At 31.2% G+C, this 21,864-nt stretch overlaps 1 protein-coding gene across 2 annotated transcripts in view; it reads left to right on the top strand.

Moving 5' to 3' along the window:
- The window catches only part of LOC120418581 (neuroligin-3-like), a 200,372-nt gene that overhangs the window by 66,024 nt on the left and 112,484 nt on the right, over positions 1-21,864 (top strand). For both annotated transcript variants that reach the window (XM_039581029.2, XM_052707828.1), the window contains exon 4: positions 9,644-9,785. In XM_039581029.2, the coding sequence (XP_039436963.1) occupies positions 9,644-9,785 (142 nt within the window). The remainder of the gene's footprint in view (positions 1-9,643; positions 9,786-21,864) is intronic.

Here is a 21,864-nt window from a genome sequence, read left to right on the forward strand (position 1 = left end):
AATACATGTTTTTCAAACACAATTTAAACAAAATCTTCAAATTTATAGGCAATTTCTGTTGAACAAATTTCATGTAAATGTGCTAACTTATGATTCGTGCTTCGAATTCAGTATAAAATGCAATGTAAAGCGATAATTTCCTAAACACAACTAGTTTTAACCAATTTCAAGCAAAATTCCGACTTTTTAACAATGTTACCTAAAATTTATATGTATTTTGTTAAAAAGCTTATAAACTTAGTTTACTAAATATAAGTATTGATTGATGTTTTTTTTTATTAAAAACTATATCAGCTGATTTTAACAAAAAAAACTATAACTATCAAAGTCACCACGGAATTTTTTTGGTGTCTTTGGTATGCCAAAAGAAGACATTTGGCATCATTAGTTTGTCTATATAATTCTCCATACAAATTTGGCAGCTGTCCATACAAAAATGATTTATTAAAAATTGGAAAATCTGTATCTTTGGAAGGATTTTTTTGATCGATATGGTGTCTTCGGCTTCGTTGTAGGTATGGATAAGGACTAAACTAAAAAATATGATACACGGTAAAAAATTTTAAGGTGATTTTTAAGTGAATTTCTGAAAGTTGGCATTTGATGTCCTCTAAAACATATCAGAAAAAAAAAATTAAAATAGTGTTTTTTTGCAAATCAAGTTTTAGTGACAAAAAGGTAAATTGAAAATAACCAATTTTTTTTAACGTGTATCATATTTTTTCAGTGTAGTCCTTATCCATACCTATAACTTTGCCGAAGACACCAAATTGATCAAAAAAATCCTTCCAAAGATACAGATTTTTCAATTTTAATAAACCATTTTTGTATGGACAGTTGCCAAATGTGTATGGAAAATTATATGGACAAACTAATGATGCCAAATGGCTCCTTTGGGCATACCGAAGGCACCAAAATGTTTCAGCTGGATTAAAAAAAATACAAAATTAATATTAAAGAAAAACGACCGATTTCGTAGAGAATTGCTCAACAGTTAAAAATCGTTCGAAAAATTCAGTCTATATTTTGAGTATGCTTTAATTTTATTAGTAATTTTGCATTTTCAAAAACTTTTTGTTTTAATTTGAATATTTTTTTGTAATTTTTTAGGATCAATTTCTTGAATGTGGAAATGATTTTATACGCTTTAAAAAAAACAGATTTGTGAAATATATTTAAAAATGGTTTTTTTTTCAGCTTAGGCCGTTGCAAATATACTTCAAAAATGAGGGGCTAGAAAAAACTGCTAGCCATGATAGTTGATTTGCAATCTTTCCTTTTCAAAATATCTAAATACCGGTGACTTAAACCTTGAAAAATGTATCCAACGGCCTTGAGAATTTTGGGAAAAAAGTAGAAAAACATATGCCAAATAAAAATACCAATTCAAAAACAAATATTTGAAAATATTCAGTGGAATAAAAAAAAATCTTATTATTTCGAGTTTAAACAGTTAAAATATGAAATTTTGTGAAATTTTCGTATCATTTCAATAAAAAAAACATCAAAAATTTTAAATTTGGTCAGAGCTAGGTAATTAGGAAAATTATCCAGATCTTTTCAAAGAAAAAACTAGATTTTAAAATTCTGAAACTTTTTTCTGAAGGATCAGAAAATTTCAAACTAGTTTCCTTTTTTACATCGAACATCTAACTAATAATTTCCAAGTTTTCGTCAGTTGAAAACTACAAGCGAATTAGGTAAGACTAAAAAAAACTAATTTTCATCGATTCGTATTATTTGTGAGAGAAAAAATTGTAAGGAATTTTCCCAGCTTTTCAAAAATATTTTTCCTGGGTTACTTTTGACAATAGGGAATGAATGGACAAAGTTTCATAAAAATCAAAAAATACAAAGAAAAGTCGATTTGCAAAATCGTAGAGAACCACTGTTATGTCATTTCTTTTTTTGTTTCCCTGCCTCATCTTTTTATTGCATGAATAGTGTTCATTTTAAACTTTACAATTTATTTTTTAAGCAAAAATATTTTTTTTTGCCTTCCCCGCCTTACTTAGGAAAGGCAATAAAATCACTCGAAAAATGAACTCTAAATTTGACGTCCTAGACCCACCTTTACGTATGCACATCGACTCAGAAAGTTTGAAATATTTCCTGTTTATTTATCACTTTGCGCATCATTTTTGAAGTCCGATCCTCTTCAGAAGTTGGGTTGGACTGAAGAGGCTTAAAGATTGAACCAGTCTAATATTTGGTTGAGTTTATTGCTAGAGTAAAGAGGAGTGAGAAACAAACGTATGCATTTTGGCACAGAGCTTGTTAAGTTCAACATTAAATAACTCTTAATAGGGTGGCACAAAAAAAACTGAGTTCAAAATTATATTATATTTGTAAGAAATCGAAAATTTAATTTAATGAATCAATAATATGTCTAATTTTTTAAGTACAAAAACATTAACATAAACGAAAAATTATTAAGAAACCAGCAAAATTTAAACTACTGTCTGGTCATTTCACCACATTCCCATGACAAATTTGTTCCAATTTGGCACAGGTTTGAACCACCACCAAGAGTAATAAACGACTTACATGAACATGGGGAAACAGTGCCCGACGTTCGTCCTGGCGGAAAATTAGGACACACTTTCCACAGTTACATTCGGGTGTGCGCTTTATGGAGTTGCACTGCGGCGGCAGTAGGACGAACGGTCTCAGATGGCAATTTCACGAGCTGTCAAGCCGCTGGTTTGAGGGTGGGAGTGATAAAAAAAATGGCGAGGAAAAGTGCAGGCGGGCCCAATGCATGCCAAATGGGGAAAATGGATGGAGCAGAAGGAAATTAAGAGCGAAAAAGTTGTGGGTGTAAAATAAACGACAAATGTGATATTAAAAATGTGAACCTTCTGGGACCGAGGTTGGGGGCAGCTGAGAGAGGAGGAGAAGAGAACGAAAATCAGGACGTGAAAAATGTTGCATGGTTTTAAGGTCAGAATGCTGATTATTTCAAACAGGGAATTAGTTTTTTTAGGTTAAAGTAAGAGTCAGAGTCAGAGTCAGAGTCAGAGTCAGAGTCAGAGTCAGAGTCAGAGTCAGAGTCAGAGTCAGAGTCAGAGTCAGAGTCAGAGTCAGAGTCAGAGTCAGAGTCAGAGTCAGAGTCAGAGTCAGAGTCAGAGTCAGAGTCAGAGTCAGAGTCAGAGTCAGAGTCAGAGTCAGAGTCAGAGTCAGAGTCAGAGTCAGAGTCAGAGTCAGAGTCAGAGTCAGAGTCAGAGTCAGAGTCAGAGTCAGAGTCAGAGTTAATGTTTATATTTAGATTTGGTTTTGATCTGTGTTGAAGCTCTTTCATGAGCATCGATTAAGCATATTTAAAAATTCAACTATTCTACCCTTTCCCCTAACGAGCTCTACATATTCTGGCCTAGCCTCGGCACATCTACAGCAAAAAGCAAAGAGTAACGATGCCAGTTTGGGCAGATCATTTGCAATTTAAAAATAATGATGAACATCGGAGAATCGAGAGTTCACTCCTTTCGCCATCCGAGGATACACGGCCATCGTTAGCAACGTTCACCGTCATCGACTGAAGAGACGGCCTCTTCCGGGTAAAAGTTCGAACGGGTGTGGTTTCTCCCCTCTCGACCACCGGCGTCGTCGTCGTCGTCATCGTAGAAAAGAGTGGGAAAAACATGCAAAATCCATCCGTGTCTTTCTGAATTATTAAGCGCCAGTTCGGCCGAACGGAATTCACTCATCTTTTCTAATTTGATTGGAGTTTAATTTCGGGGAAAACGATGCTCTGCTTTGGCGAGAGCCAGCTGATGAAGCACCATTCTGTTGATGGACTCCGGTGTGGAGTCTAGCGGTATCGGATCGATAAACTGACTGTCAGCCGATGGCAGGAAGAAGATGAACGACGGTCCATTGGATTCGAATTTTGGGATTCGTTGGAGGGGGAGGTTCTTGGTATTCGATCAGGAAGTTTTCATTTTTGCAACGGACTTTGTTACCCTTTCTGAAAGCTAGCAATTTGAAGTTTCAACCTTACTACGTCTTACTTCTAACTTCTTACTTCTTACTTCTTACTTCTTACTTCTTACTTCTTACTTCTTATTTCTTACTTCTTACTTCTTACTTCTTACTTCTTACTTCTTACTTCTTACTTCTTACTTCTTACTTCTTACTTCTTACTTCTTACTTCTTACTTCTTACTTCTTACTTCTTACTTCTTAAATATAATTTTAAATTTAAACTTTTAAAATTCAATCTACTACCCTGCAAACTTGGCTTTTATAAAACCAAAAACAATAACACTCCTTCCAGTTACAGTGGATTATTTCCAGCTCACAAAAACGACACATATTTAATTAATTTCTATGAATGTTGCATTTCCCCAAACAAAACTCTACACCCAACCTCACAACCTAATCCCCTTTTCCCTAGTAACACCAGTTAGCGACATTTTTTTTTGTTTAATTCAATTTTCACAAAGCTGTTCCCAACCCAAAACTGCACATAGTGTGTGTGTGTGTTGCCATTATTTGTTCGTCACAATTTAGGTCAAAGCACTACCAGAACGGTGGAATTTTTGTGCAGTGCACTCACGACAAAAAAAAAAGCTCGAAGGAAAAATGAAAGCTTTCATAAAATAAACCCCGGAAAGCGACGGAAAAGTGTAACTCGGCTTTGCACTTGCTCCGACAGCGTCGACGGTGGCACGAGGCTGTTATTTTTGGGTTTTTATTATTTTCGTACGGTACGAAAGTGGAATAGTAAAGTGGGAAAATATTATATTAATTTCCGGGAAGGCGGAGTAAAATTTTACTCGTAAGAGCAAGCATTAAAATGCTTTGTGATCATAATTTTCTCTGAAAATTCTTCAGCGATATCACTTTTTAATTCAAATGATTTATTTTTTTTTAAATTGAAAAAAAAAACAGAGCACGAAAAAGAATCAAATTTCATCTCTCAACAAAAAATTAAGCAATGAAAGCTTCATCGACATTCCTCCTCCCGATTAAGATGACGGTGATAAAATTGAAACAGAGGGGAAGAGCGAAACTATTTGTCATCATTGGTCAATTGAGTTAACCTTGCGGCAAGAAAGAGTAACTTCCCGATGTGCTGGGAAATTTATAGAGCAAACCAGACGGGGCGTGAAATTGGCAGTTGTGGCAGACTTTCTTCGATGAGTCGGCACAAAGTGAGCTTTTGTTTCAGTATCGTTAAAGGAGTCTGCGGAGGATCTTAAGATTCATGACGTATGGAATACGTACGGAATACATACGTACGTATGGAATAGATTTTAATTTTTTTTGAGGTTTTATGTTTTCGGTAAATGTTATATTTATTTCATAATTGCAATTATTTAGAAATTTCATGTTTTTATTAATCTCATTAATTTAAAAATCTGAAAATGATATTTTTATTTTTTTGAAAAATATTTACAAAACATCTTTTTTAACGAGATGAATTAGATTACGAATTTCAAGATTTGTTTACAATATTTTAACCCCAAAATAATATAAAAACTTCGGACTTCAGATAATCAAATCACGAACAAACAATTTTTTTCGGGTTTTTTTTTTTCTTATTTTAAACATCAAATTCAAATTTTTTGACGCCATTTTAGTCAAATTTGAATGGTTGATTGCCTGTCTTTTTTTCAATATTGAATTTCAAAATTCTAAATCACTTAAGAATAGTTTAAAGGTCATACTAAAGCTTAGCAATAAAAAATAAGACAAAGAAAAAAAATGTTTTCGTGATTCGATTATCCGAAGTGAAATTTTGCCAAGGCCTTCAGATAATTGAGTCTAGACTGTTTTTTGAACAAACTGCCCTTAATTGATTTTTTACAACCTTGCTATTTAGTTCTTCAAAGATATTATTTTTGTTCATTATCAAGTAATTTTTAATATATTTCACATTTCAAAAATTCCAAGTGTAGATATGGGTATTTGGCGCCGTCGCTTCATGCCGTATTCAAACCGTTAGGAGTCCAGGGCGGTGAAGTCCTTTAAGTTAAAAGGAAGGCACTGGTGGTTGGTACTAGAAATAATGGCTGCCAGTTAAAAGTCAACTTCGTTTCACATTTCAACGAATTGTGAAATTTATTTTTCTGGTGTAATTTTACAATTAAATAATTGATCCTGACAAATATAAGTTGAAGTTGAGTATTTTTATTGTAAAATTTTCAAATTTTAACAAAATATCGCATCGTAGAAAATACTTGATTTTTTTTAACACTCTAATTTTTGTTATTGGCAAAATGGTTTCCATACGAAGTGAAATTGTGTATGCATTTTCACTTTACTTGAACTGTTTTTGTATAATACTACAACTTTCATAATATACCGTAATTCTTCGGAAAAACTAAAATTTAAAAAAAAATCCCGTATATTTTATATTAAAAATACTAAAATTTTGACTCAACGATGCAAAATTATGAATTCATTTTAAATTTGTAAAGTAATTTTGTGAAATGTTATTTTTATCACAAATTACTGTATTTTTTCGAAAACAATCCAATTTCAATTATTTGCAGTATGGGTTTTATAGGAAGCGAAATGTTGCATGTATTTTAACTTAATTCTCGTTTGTAAACACTAAAATTGATACAAAATTACATAAATTAAAAATTTCGTGTTCTTTCATTTAAATTTGAATATTTTTTAAATAATATGCTATTTTGAGAAAACTTTAGTTTATTTTAAACAAAACTCTAATAAAGTGGAATTTATAACTAAATTTTAATTCGTTTGTTACCCATAATGCAAGTTATAAAATAAGTCAAGTATTTTCGAAAAAATACGGTTTTTTTGTGAAAATTGTAGTATATTATAAAAAAAATGCTAACAAAATGACACTGCATAAAAAACATAGCCTCTTTTGATACTCATATTGCGGATTTTGAGAATTTGAGTATTTTCGAAAAAAAAAAACTGTCCCAATATTAAAAAATAAAACTATCATGAAGTGAAAATGCATACAAAATGTCGCTTCGTTTAAAAATAAAATTAAAAAATAAATGAGTACCATCATTAGGGGTGACACTTGGTCTTGGAGGTGAGTTTGGGTTATACAAAGTCGTGCTTTTTTGTATGCTGTGTATTTTTCATACGTTGTGTTGGTATATGACAAACAAAACTCTAAAAATGTGTTTTTTTTTTTTTAAATTTCACATCTCTTTTGAAACTCATACTGCGAATTATACAAATTTGAGAATTTTCAAAAAATAAGGAATTTTGTTAATATTTTGAGTATTTATGCTTTGAAACTTTATACTATATCATCTAAGAGTGCTACTACTGTATTTTTGGCTGAGATCTATGCTATTTTAGAATGTGCATCAGCATGTCTGAAGAGAAACTATAGGCATTCTACAATCTGTATTTTCTCTGATAGTCAAGCTGCTTTGAATGCTCTTAATTCATCCAAATGCCAATCTAGATTGGTTTGGGAGTGTGTGATTCTTCTGAAAAAACTGGGTAATATAAATCGAGTATTTTTGTACTGGGTTCCAGGGCACTGCGGGGTTGAAGGGAATGAAAAGGCCGATTTTCTTGCTAGGAAAGGCTCAGATGACCTTTTTGCTGGTCCGGAGCCATTCTGTGGAGTGTCGAAATGCGTTTTGAAAATGGAAATTACAAAATGGGAAAATTCCATGATACAACAGAATTGGATTTCCTCGAAATCTGCAAAACAATCCAAGTTGTTTATCACCCCTAGCAAACAGAAAACGTCGCGAATACTTGGTCTGAATAAACGGTCACTAAACATATACATTGGATTAATTACAGGACATTGCCCATCACGGTATCACTTGAAAAAGCTAACGCGAAGTCAAACTGATATCTGTAGGCTCTGTGACTGTGAAGTAGAAACTTCAAAGCACTTACTGTGTGAGTGTGGTGCACTGATTTCAAAAAGAATTAAATTTTTCAATAAAGGGACTCTAACTCCCTCAGAAATTTATTTAGAAAATCCCACTTCGGTTGTTGACTTCATTCTTGAAGCAATGCCAAACTGGGGTATATCGCATCCTCAGTCAGTGGCGGTCACCCTAAATGGTGACTCGTCACCCTGAAAATATGCGACAGTAATTAGGGGTACACTACAATAGATCAACTAAATGGTCGCAGTAGTCTTAAGTCCCACAAAAAAAAAAAAAAAAAAAAAAAAAAAGAGTGCTAGGCGTCATCTAACCTAAGGCACTCTCCAGGATCCCTTCGAAAGATTGGCTGCGCTAGAGTCTGATTAGATTAGATTAGATTAGATTTGAAACTTTATACTATATCATCTAAACATATGTTCTAAGCGAAAGCGAAAGCTTTGAAAATTCAACCTGATTTGGCTGGATTAAGTTCTATTAGAAATATTTTAAAAATGAGTTATTGTCGATAGATTTTCGTTATCTTGCTTAGTTTTGTTTAATTTTTTCTTAAATAACAATGTGAGCCGGACATAATTTTTACAAAAAAAAAAAAAAAGATATGCCTTGAAAAAGGTTATGATCAACACTTGAGTGATCATAATTTTTGATAAGTTGGTCAGATCTCCAATCTTTTGGACGCGTCGAATAGGTCTTTCAAATACCTTTCTTAAAAATGTTGGGCCATCCATAAACCACATCGACACTTTAGGGGAGGGGGGGAGGGGGGGGGAGAGGTTGGTGATTACAAATAAGATTTTGTTGAATGGAAAATGGTCTCAAAGAGGGGGGGGGGGGTCAGAAACCACTGCCATTTCCCGTTACGCAACTGTCAACAATCGAGACACTTGATATTTCATGGAAATTTAAGGTCATTTCGACGCTGTCGTGCTAACTTGTCGTATGTCGCTTTTTGACGTTCTGAATAAACAAAAATGAAAGCACGCAATGTAAACAATAACAAACACGTTTTGTTTGGTTGACCATTCTGTGCATTGTCCTGAAGTTTGGTTAAATTTGGTTGCTGGAGTCCCGAGTTATAATTACAAATGTTTACGGTAGTCGAGCTCGTACCTGTGTCAAACGCGTTCTGACCTGAAATCCCTTTGGCCAATTGTCGCACTTACATCAAGATTGAAACTTCTTTCACATGAAAAGTGACAAAAATGCGCGGAGTTTTTTAGCTTTTTATGGAATACCTCAGGATTGAAATCAAATTTTGAGATTCTGTGAAGGTCAAAAGGGGAGGCATTGTGAGCTGCACAAAATGGAATTCTTAACTCAATTTGGCCCAAAATTCACGTTCGACAAGTTAGCACGACAGTGACGATTTGCAAATAAAGATATTTTTAAATTTCTTGTTTTAATTCTTACTTTCCAGGGTAATTTCCTAGAGTTTGACCATGTTCTACAAAATTTTAGAGCAGCCAATCACATTTTTTTATGGACATCACAATGGGGTTTGCTTGTAATCATGAGGTATCGCAATTTCACAAAAAAGTATGAGAAAGTTGGTCGTGGCCGAACAAAGAAAAACGCAAAAAGGCACCAGCTTCTTTAAAAAAATCTTTTGCTTTTCAAACCAAGTTATAAAAAGCTTAATGGGAAGAAATCAAGCAGGGTTCTCTCAAAAGCTTTGTCAAAAAAGTTGTTTAAAAAATTAAAAACAGCATATTGCCAAATTAACCCGTCAACCATATGAGAATTTCCTCATATAATATGCTTTGATTTTCAATAAATAATCTTTCTTCTCCGCAGAACTTCCCCGACATCTCGAACCGCACGGTGGCGCTCGCGTCGATGCCCAAGGGCCGCTACCAGCACCTGAAGCGCCTCCAGCCACTGCTGGCCAACCAGTCCGAGGATTGCCTCACGCTCAACATTTACGTGCCCGGCAGCGGTAAGTCCGATCAAGAAGCAGCAGCAGCAGCGAGAATTCCCGGGAAGTGATATCATTAGCACAATTTAGGTTCCCGAAACGAGTACCGGTGAAGCTCGCTCTCTATCTCTCATTAGTCACTTCTGGGAAATGTGGAAATGTGGGCACGCTTTGGTTGTGCCATGTTTTCCAATTAAAATCGAGAAATCGAGTAGTTTCGAGTTCAGGGGGGGAAGTGTTTCGAAGTACCACAGATTAGCCAATTTGAGAGCTGCTGCTTGTGAGGCAAAACGTTGTAAACAACTTTGCGCTTGAAAGCTTTGTAGAAGTAGAAGCTTTTAGTGAAGCTTTCGCCCAGGGTCTCGCAGAACATCGTGAACGATGAGGATTATAAGAAACGCTAATGGGTTTCGAGGTTAACAGCAAGGCTTAACCCCTTTGAGAGGGAGACTGGGTTGTTTTCGCTGAAATTCAGAGAAGTCCCGCAGTGGCTGTAAACTATTTGAATAAGTGTTTAGCAAAGAGGAGAGTCAATTTTTAACTAAGAATTATCTTGATTGTAATGTTGTCAAAATAAAAAAAAGACTTTCTCAGATAAAAATCATTCATTTTTGGAAAATTCTTAAATTTAATATTTTAAAAACCTTCAAACTTCTTCCCGTTCCATTTCAAGCAAATCAATAACCACAAAACACCATATTGATTTGTCGGAACAGCTTTCGCCATCAAATCCGGGCACGATTAAATCTTCAAGCTCAGTCCCGTGAAGCATTTATTGCCCTTGTTTGCTTGAGGTAAACCGTTGAGAACACGCTTCGGTTGCGAAGGAAAACCCCGGCCCCTTCCATTTTCCAGCGGTTTTCCCTCCTCCCCGCATCATCCAACAAAATGGAAATCGGCTCCTTTTGTGAGCGCGTATTCCTTCCATAATGCAGAGGCGTATAAATTTATGTATTTTCACCTACAAACTTCGCTCCACATTTGAGATAACAATTCCAAGCCCATGTGAACGGGAGCTTGATGTTTGCCATTTGGGCAAATATTATTTCAATCGAAACACGCTTTCAAACATATAAACACATGCGAATTTCCACGAATCTTGCTTTATCCCGGTTGGAAAATCCGGAAAATCTCGTGGAAAACCCCCTTCAATCAAAGTCGAATCCGACCAGGGATTGTACAAACCATTTTTTACGAGGAGTGAGTTTTTCAAATATTCATGAAATCGGCCGGAATCGAAAAGTAAAAGTTTTCCATTTATTTTCCACTTTTCGCACCGTTCACGGTGGCCGAATTGGCAAAATTATATCCGCGAGGGAGGGCTGGCATGAAAAAAAAGAAAAATCAGCGAGAAAACTTTTTCTCAACAAATAAAAAACCGGAAACTTTGTGGGGTAAAGTCGGATGAAATAAAATATTGACGAACTCTTCTTAAACGGGGATCATAATTTGCGCGCCCGATGACCACTTCACGGCGGGGGAGGAAATTATGGCTGACTTGTGTTTGAGGTTTGACCCAATTTTAAGCTGACCGTGATTAACTTTTGCGAGAACCTTTTTCTCTCTCTCAATTATGATTGTTTAACTTTCACAACTCTTCAAATTTTATGAAATATTAAAAACGAGAAGCATGTTTTGATGCCTCGCCTTAATTTTATTCAATTTAATTTTTCAATTACTGCGCTGACAACGGCCTCAAAAAAAAAACGTCTAATTTCGTCCAATCATCCAACCATCCATCTTGCTCCAAATGTTTCACTAATTAAATTATTCACAAAAAGGCGTCACAAGAGCGCGTCAACGGATGGCGAGTTGTTTGTGAAATTTACCCTCCCCTCCGTGTAAGATGGCTTAAAGCTTCAACCCCTCAAAGCTTTTCCCTGATAGACTCGGCGCAAAATTGAATTTTTCATCTTGCCATATTTATTCGGTTAGACGTAATTTAATTTTCGCTTTTGACACAAATTTATGCAAAACACACAGCAAATGACGACGACGGCAGCAACAGCAGTGACATCAGCCCGGGAAAATCTGTCCAATTCAGTTTGCGGGTTTTGGAAAAATGAAAATGGAAGGTGGGAGGAGGGGGAGGAAGGATGTCATACATACTCATAACCCCTCGTGGTGCATTGAATGTGGGAGTTTTTTTTTGCGCCAAAAATGGTTTGCATGGAAATTTATTTAAAAACGGATACTTTCCCACTTATGTTGCGGAATTGCTTCTTCCTAACTTGATTGGATGTGCAATTTTTGGTGTGCGGATATGAAGCTGTGATCGGTAATTTATCAATAAACACGGAAGGCTTGAAAAATAATAAAAAAAAGGAAACAAACTGAAAAAACCAAGCTAACAACGAATAACAATATAAAAACCTATTCAAAAATCACAATTAAAAATAAACAATCCAACTAAAATACTAAAATACTAAAATACTAAAATACTAAAATACTAAAATACTAAAATACTAAAATACTAAAATACTAAAATACTAAAATACTAAAATACTAAAATACTAAAATACTAAAATACTAAAATACTAAAATACAAAAATACTAAAATACTAAAATACTAAAATACTAAAATACTAAAATACTAAAATACTAAAATACTAAAATACTAAAATACTAAAATACTAAAATACTAAAATACTAAAATACTAAAATACTAAAATACTAAAATACTAAAATACTAAAATACTAAAATACTAAAATACTAAAATACTAAAATACTAAAATACTAAAATACTAAAATACTAAAATACTAAAAAACTAAAATACTAAAATACTAAAATACTAAAATACTAAAATACTAAAATACTAAAATACTAAAATACTAAAATACTAAAATACTAAAATACTAAAATACTAAAATACTAAAATACTAAAATACTAAAATACTAAAATACTAAAATACAAAAATACAAAAATACAAAAATACAAAAATACAAAAATACAAAAATACAAAAATACAAAAATACTAAAATACTAAAATACTAAAATACTAAAATACTAAAATACTAAAATACAAAAATACAAAAATACTAAAATACTAAAATACTAAAATACAAAAATACTAAAATACTAAAATACAAAAATACTAAAATACTAAAATACTAAAATACTAAAATACTAAAATACTAAAATACTAAAATACTAAAATACTAAAATACTAAAATACTAAAATACTAAAATACTAAAATACTAAAATACTAAAATACTAAAATACTAAAATACTAAAATACTAAAATACTAAAATACTAAAATACTAAAATACTAAAATACTAAAATACTAAAATACTAAAATACTAAAATACTAAAATACTAAAATACTAAAATACTAAAATACTAAAATACTAAAATACTAAAATACTAAAATACTAAAATACTAAAATACTAAAATACTAAAATACTAAAATACTAAAATACTAAAATACTAAAATACTAAAATACTAAAATACTAAAATACTAAAATACTAAAATACTAAAATACTAAAATACTAAAATACTAAAATACTAAAATACTAAAATACTAAAATACTAAAATACTAAAATACTAAAATACTAAAATACTAAAAAACTAAAATACTAAAATACTGAAATACTAAAATACTAAAATACTAAAATACTAAAATACTAAAATACTAAAATACTAAAATACTAAAATACTAAAATACTAAAATACTAAAATACTAAAATACTAAAATACTAAAATACTAAAATACTAAAATACTAAAATACTAAAATACTAAAATACTAAAATACTAAAATACTAAAATACTAAAATACTAAAATACTAAAATACTAAAATACTAAAATACTAAAATACTAAAATACTAAAATACTAAAATACTAAAATACTAAAATACTAAAATACTAAAATACTAAAATACTAAAATACTAAAATACTAAAATACTAAAATACTAAAATACTAAAATACTAAAATACTAAAATACTAAAATACTAAAATACTAAAATACTAAAATACTACAAAAAAAATGTTTTTTTGTGTTTTGTGTTTTGGTTTTTGGTTTTTTGTTTTTTGTTCTTTGTTTTTTGTTTTTTGTTTTTTGTTTTTTGTTTTTTGTTTTTTGTTTTTTGTTTTTTGTTTTTTGTTTTTTGTTTTTTGTTTTTTGTTTTTTGTTTTTTGTTTTTTGTTTTTTGTTTTTTGTTTTTTGGTTTTTTGTTTTTTGTTTTTTTGTTTTTTGGTTTTTTGTTTTTTGTTTTTTACTAATATTCTGAAAGTTTTAAGCTTATATTTTAAAAGCATTGAAATTTAATATTAAAATTGCTTGACACCTTTAAATTTTTTATCATCTTCAAGTGCTGCACGTGCTCCAGCACCTTCCACGATTGCCTCCACCGATATAATAAATGCAATAAATACGTCAACATTTTCCCTCGACCTCCCCTCTCACCACCACAACAACCAACGCCCCGGATGTTAGATGAAACTGCGGTGGTTGCTGCTCCGGGGAAAACCCCCAGCGAAAAAAAAAAATCATCTGGAAGCGTTCGTCGATGATGAAAAATGACTTTCGGAATTACTTCCTTCCTCGAGAGGACTGCGGGGGAGCACCACCACCGACACCAGCAGCAAAAATAAAACAACTTTGGAAACATGCTTTTTCCCCTTGGGAAGCTTCATTTGAGCGATTCAATCGATTTAGAAAGGGGGAGGAATGAGAGTTTGAGGTTGTGTTGCCTTGGAGCAAAACATGACTTTTCCGGGAACCGGTAAAAGTACGATGGAAGCAGATAAAAATTACGTTGAAATTTTCAGTTTGCGTCGGGATGTTTGCACATGTTGAGTGATTCAATTTGGGGCTGGGCACTCCCTGAAGTGATGCAAATTTGAGTTTTTTCTGTGAAAAGTAATTTTTTGAATTTGAAATGATACAAACATTTTCAAATTTAATTGATTCTTAAACACAAATTCCACATTTTACAGTCTCTCATCCAAATTCCATCAAAAATTTATTCCATTTTGCAATCGTTTCCCCATCCTAAATCGATCTGGCACGTCAAATCGTAAATCCGCCGTTCCGTCCCGTCTACCAATACCAGCCCCAAAATAAAAACCCATTCAGTGGCTTATTCGATATTACGAGCCATCACACCAACACTTTTAACAGCCCGCGCGTTCATCTCTATCAAGTTTCATTGAAGCATAAAATTGACATTAACCACTTGGCTGAGCATTTGAAGGCATCAACCATCAAACACTGCTCAAAGAGAGCATTTCAAGAGTACTATTATCGCCATCAAAATCAAGATCACCATAGTGTAGTGGTGCTGCCAACCCAAACTTGTATGGGTAAAAATTAAACAAATTGACGTTAAAAGTTGCCGCAAAAGTTATCGCTCCCCGAGGGGTCATAATAATAATTTTGGGGAAATTATCACCACCCGCGCTGGTCCTGACGGCGCTGATCGTGGGGCGGAGTGAAAGCGGGTTGCAAGAATGGAACGCAGGCTGGCAGCACTGCTGGGATGTGGACTTTTCTATGATGGAGGTTGTAAAATGTCAGCAACTTGTTGTACATTTTATCGCTGTGGGGAGGATTGATGTAATGCATTAAATGGCAATGATGATGTGTGGGAAAAAATGTGTTCGGAATTCTTTCAAATTTAGGACCTTTTTTCCTAAAAATGATGGGATGTTTAAACACTGAGAAAATGTTACTGAAATTTACTGATCTTATTGAAACCTTTTTTTATTTTTTTAAATGGCTTCCCTTTGCTACAAATTTTGCTATTGCAAAATAAATAATTTTCTAAAAAGGTTAAGAAAATCATTAAAACCTAAACAGATAAAATATATGAATCTTCAACAAAAGTTTCCTTTAAAATATATTTATAACATTTCATTTGTTAATTATCCTTCAACTATGACCAAATTTGTATTTATTACAATATTTGTTTGAGTCAAGTTTTTTTTTTCGATCTGTCAACGTAAATCTAGATTTTTATTTTTCAATCAATTGCAAAACAATAAACAATCAAACTGCATACCATGGTTTCAAAATTTCAATAAAATATATTATACACCAAAGCAGTTGTCCTTCGTTCATTATTTTTTCTGTAAATTAAAGTTTGGAAAAATAATACTTTTTTTTTGCAGCAAAACACTTTTTTTTTCTCAGTATTTTTATTTTTTGTCTTCAATCATTTTTCAAATGAACGCAGGAAAATAAAGTTTGAATTATCTTCAGTTAACTATAGGAAGGTGAGGCATGTAATGGGAACATTAGATGCTGAGATATCGACATTAGAAAATACTGGTTTGTTCGGTAAACACTTGCATGGCAATATCTCAGCAAGGGTCGTATCAACAAAGTTCAAAGCAGCAAAATATAGAGAATTTTCAGCCTTTTAAAAATATTTTTTTCAAAAGTGGGCAAACATATGCATTTATTTTAAAAAATGAAAAATTGCGACTATTTTCAAAAAAGTTACCTAAAAATGGCTATAACTTGAAAACGGTGCACTTTATCAAAATTTCACTGAAGTACTTTTTGATTGCAAATTTGATTTTACATCGAAAATTGAAGTTGAAAAATTTTTGCGACCAGTATTTCGATTTAAAAAAAAAAAAGTATTGATTAATTTTTTTTTAACTCGGTCAAAGATTTTTTGCACATTCTGGAAATTTCTGAAAATTTGGCATTTGATGTCCCCTAAAACATATAAAAAAAAACAAAAAAATCAAAAATAATGTTTTTTTTTTGCAAATCAAGTTTTAGTGACAAAAAGTGAAATAAAAAATCACCATTTTTTTAACGTGTATAATTTTTTTTCAGTGTAGTCCTTATCCATACCTATTTTCCTGTATACCGAAAGCACCACCAAAGTTTCAGCCGGATCAAAAAATACAAAAATTAAATTTAAAAAAAGACCGATTTCGTAGAGAATTGCTTTGTAAATGTGAGGAAGGCACCAACCACCTAATGATGGATTAAGATTTTTTTTTAATAAATAATAAAATTATCTTTAACTTATAAAATTCAACCAATCAACAAATAATAAAACAAAAGCCACATTCCATCATATTAACCAAAAAAAGCCAACCCACTAAAATCAACTCTTCGTAATTTAAACATGTTTATTTTTTAACTAAAATAAACTAAGGGACACATACAGCCTAGTTCTTTTTTAAATTTCGATATTATAAATTTGATCTGATGAATGATATCAAAATACAAAAATATTGTCTTTTTTATCCATAACTTTCTCAGGTATTTTTTTTAAATTGAATGCATGTAGATTTTTTATTTTAAATTCAGACCATAACCTATTTGATTTCTTTGAATTTGTCCATTAGCTTCTGTCAGGATTCAAGTAAGGAGAAGTGAAGTGAGGAAAATTTCAAAAATGAACCAAAATATAAAATCTTTTTTTTTATAAAAATAATAAAAATTTAAAACATTTGCTTAACACTCCTCCGTCCAAGGCGGAAAAAAAGTTGGAACGCTAACTTCAACTCGCTGGTTCTCAGCCAAAACTCAACCAATCTGGTTGATTCCTTTTTCCAGAGATTTGTACGGATCTCCAGATGAGCCTAGAACTTTGCAGATCTCGATTTGATCAATCCTCTAATTACTACGACTAAATTAGTCGGAGCAACTTTTTTTCCGCATGTATTTCCGAAAAGCGACTCAAGCGGGAACATTTTTGCTACGCTGCAAAGTACAATAACTTTGCTAAATTGTTAGCAAAACCCATAAAATTATATATCAAAATTTCCGTTATGATCTCAGGATTATGATAAGCTTCTCAAATTTCCATTATTTTCACAAAAAAAAATCACAAAACTACGTAAAACTACAGAAAAAATAAAAATGCCTCATTTTATGACTAGAACTTTATGGTAAAATAATTGATTTCATTGATTTTTTATGAAAATGTTTCAAATGATCTAAATTATATGTTTCAGAATTATTCTGAGTGTGTTTTTTCCTGAATACTACAAAATTTTACCAAAACTACGTAAAATACAGAAAATTCGATACATACCATTAGAACTTTATTTGCTTCATGGTAAAATCATTGATTTAGTTTATGAAAATGTTTCAAATGATCTAAATTACAAGTTTCCGAATTATTCTGAGTGTGATTCTTCCTGAATACTAAAAAAATCTACCAAAACTACGTAAAATACAGAAAATTTGATACTTTCCTTTAGAACTTTATTGGCTTCATGGTAAAATCATTGATTTAGTTTATGAAAATCTTTCAAATGATCTAAATTACAAGTTTCCGAATTATTCTGAGTGTGATTCTTCCTGAATACTAAAAAATTCTACCAAAACTACGTAAAATACAGAAAATTTGATACTTTCCTTTAGAACTTTATTTGCTTCATGATAAAATCATTGATTTAGTTTATAAAAATGTTTCAAATGATCTAAATTACAAGTTTCCGAATTATTCTGAGTGTGATTCTTCCTGAATACTAAAAAATTCTACCAAAACTATGTAAAATACAGAAAATTTTATACTTTCCTTTAGAACTTTATTGGCTTCATGGTAAAATCATTGATTTAGTTTATGAAAATCTTTCAAATGATCTAAATTACAAGTTTCCGAATTATTCTGAGTGTGATTCTTCCTGAATACTTAAAAATTCTACCAAAACTACGTAAAATACAGAAAATTTGATACTTTCCTTTAGAACTTTATTTGCTTCATGATAAAATCATTGATTTAGTTTATAAAAATGTTTCAAATGATCTAAATTACAAGTTTCCGAATTATTCTGAGTGTGATTCTTCCTGAATACTAAAAATTTCTACCAAAACTACGTAAAATACAGAAAATTTGATACTTTCCTTTAGAACTTTATTTGCTTCATGATAAAATCATTGATTTAGTTTATAAACATGTTTCAAATGATCTAAATTACAAGTTTCCGAATTATTCTGAGTGTGATTCTTCCTGAATACTAAAAATTTCTACCAAAACTACGTAAAATACAGAAAATTTGATACTTTCCTTTAGAACTTTATTTGCTTCATGATAAAATCATTGATTAAGTTTATAAAAATGTTTCAAATGATCTAAATTACAAGTTTCCGAATTATTCTGAGTGTGATTCTTCCTGAATACTAAAAATTTCTACCAAAACTACGTAAAATACAGAAAATTTGATACTTTCCTTTAGAACTTTATTTGCTTCATGATAAAATCATTGATTTAGTTTATAAAAATGTTTCAAATGATCTAAATTACAAGTTTCCGAATTATTCTGAGTGTGATTCTTCCTGAATACTAAAAATTTCTACCAAAACTACGTAAAATACAGAAAATTTGATACTTTCCTTTAGAACTTTATTTGCTTCATGATAAAATCATTGATTTAGTTTATAAAAATGTTTCAAATGATCTAAATTACAAGTTTCCGAATTATTCTGAGTGTGATTCTTCCTGAATACTAAAAAATTCTACCAAAACTACGTAAAATACAGAAAATTTGATACTTTCCTTTAGAACTTTATTTGCTTCATTATAAAATCATTGATTTAGTTTATGAAAATGTTTCAAATGATCTTAATTATAAGTTTCCGAATCATTCTGAGTGTGTTTCTTCCTAAATACTACAAAATTTTACCAAAACTTCGTAAATTACAGAAAATTCGATACATACCTTTAGAACTTTATTTGCTTCATGGTAAAATCATTGATTTATTTTATAAAAATGTTTCAAATGATCTAAATTACAAGTTTCCGAATTATTCTGAGTGTGATTCTTCCTGAATACTAAAAAATTCTACCAAAACTACGTAAAATACAGAAAATTTGATACTTTCCTTTAGAATTTTATTTGCTTCATTATAAAATCATTGATTTAGTTTATGAAAATGTTGCAAATGATCTAAATCAGCGATTCTCAACGGGGGTACCGGGCCTACTTGATTTACATGGTAGGGGGTACCAGCCTAGAAGAAGGTTGAGAATCGCTGATCTAAATTATAAGTTTCCGAATCATTCTGAGTGTGTTTTCATCCTGAATACTAAAAATTTCTACCAAAACTACGTAAAATATAGAAAATTTCACAGTTCTGTAAAAAATCATCTGTTGTAGGAAAATTTGCTAAATTTTTTTATGAAAATCTTTCAAAACATCTATGAGCAAGTCACTGAGATTTCGGTCATTTTATTTTTTGTATTTTTTAATCCGGCTGAAACTTTTTTGGTGCCTTCGGTATGCCCAAAGAAGCCATTTTGCATCATTAGTTCGTTCATTTAATTTTTCATACAAATTTGTTAGCTGTCCATACAAAAATGATATTCGAAAATTCAAAAATCTGTATCTTTTGATGAAATTTTTTGATTGGCTTGGTGTCTTCGGCAAAGTTGTAGGTATGGAAATAGACTACACTGAAAAAAAGTAATACACGGTAAACAAAAATTTGGTGATTTTTAATTTCACTTTTTGTCACTAAAACTTGATTTGCAAAAGACACTATATTTAATTTTTTTATTTTCTGATATGTTTTAGAGGACTTCAAACGCCAACTTTTCAGAAATTTCCAGAATGGGCGAAAAAATCTTTGACCGAGTTTTAATTTTTGAATCAATATAGATTTAAAAAAAAAATCGAAACATTCGTCGCAAAAATGTTTCAACTTCATTTATCGATGTAAAATCGAATTTTCAGTCAAAAAGTATTTTAGTGATTTTTTTATAAAGTGCACCGTTTTCAAGTAAAGTCATTTTAGGTAACTTTTTTGAAAAGAAGTCACAGTTGTTCATTTTTTAAAATTTGTGCCCATGTTTGCTCACCTTTGAAAAAAATATTTTTGTAAAGCTGAGAAAATTTTCTATATTATTGAACTTTGTTGATACGACCCTTAGTTGCTGAGATATTGCCATTCAAAGGTTAAAAAACAGGAAAATTGATGTTTTCTAAGTCTCACCCAATCGAAAAAATATTTTCAAAAATTTAAATTCAAGACTAACATTTCAAAAGGGCATAATATTGAATGTTTGGCCCTTTTAAAAAAAAAATCAACTTTTCAAAAATATTTTTTTCAAAGGTGGGCAAACATGGGTACTAATTTAAAAAAAAAATAACTGCGACTTTTTTCAAAAAAGTTACCTTAAAATAGCTTGACTTGAAAACTTGCACTGTATAAAAAAAAATCACTGAAGCTCTTTTTGATTGCAAATTCGATTTTACATCGAAAAATGAAGTGGAAAGTTTTTTGCGAACAATATTTCGATTTTTTGAAAAACTCTGTATTGATTCAAAAAATCATAACTCGGTCAAAGATTTTTTGCCCATTCTGGAAATTTCTGAAAAATTGGCATTTGATATCCTCTAAAACATATCAGAAAACAATAGTGTTTTTTGCAAATCAAGTTTTAGTGACAAAAAGTGAAATTAAAAATCACCAAATTTTTTTTTACCGTGTATCATTTTTTTTCAGTGTAGTCCATATTCATACCTACAACTTTGCCGAAGACACCAAATCGATCAAAAAATTCCTTCATAAGATACAGATTTTTTAATTTTCACATATCATTTTTGTATGGACAGCTGCCAAATTTGTATGGAAAATTAAATGAACGAACTAATGATGCAAAATGGCTTCTTTGCGCATAACGAAGACACCAAAAAAGTTTCAGCCGGATTAAAAAATACAAAAAATAAAATTAAAGAAAAAAGACTGATTTTGAAGAGAACTGCTCCCATACAATAAGCTTCCAAAACAATGCTCTACATTCTAATACCAACATAAAATTATAAAAATTATAAAACTTTCTGTATTTTACGAAGTTTTGGTAATTTATTTTTAGTATTCAGGAAGAAATTCAGGAACTTATAATTTAGATCATTTGAAAAAACATCATAAAATAAATCAATGATTTTTCCATGAAGCAAATAATGTTCTAAAGGAAAGTATGAAATTTTCTGTATTTTGGTAGTTTTGGTAAAATTTTGTAGTACTCAGTAAGAATCACACTCAGAATAATTCGGAAACTTGTAATTTAGATCATTTGAAACATTTTCATAAACTAAATCAATGATTTTATCATGAAGCAAATAAAGTTCCAAAGGAAAGTATCAAATTTTCTGTATTTTACGTAGTTTTGGTA

Source organism: Culex pipiens, chromosome 2 (assembly GCF_016801865.2).
Source record: "Culex pipiens pallens isolate TS chromosome 2, TS_CPP_V2, whole genome shotgun sequence".
Classification (NCBI taxonomy): Eukaryota; Metazoa; Arthropoda; class Insecta; order Diptera; family Culicidae; genus Culex; species Culex pipiens.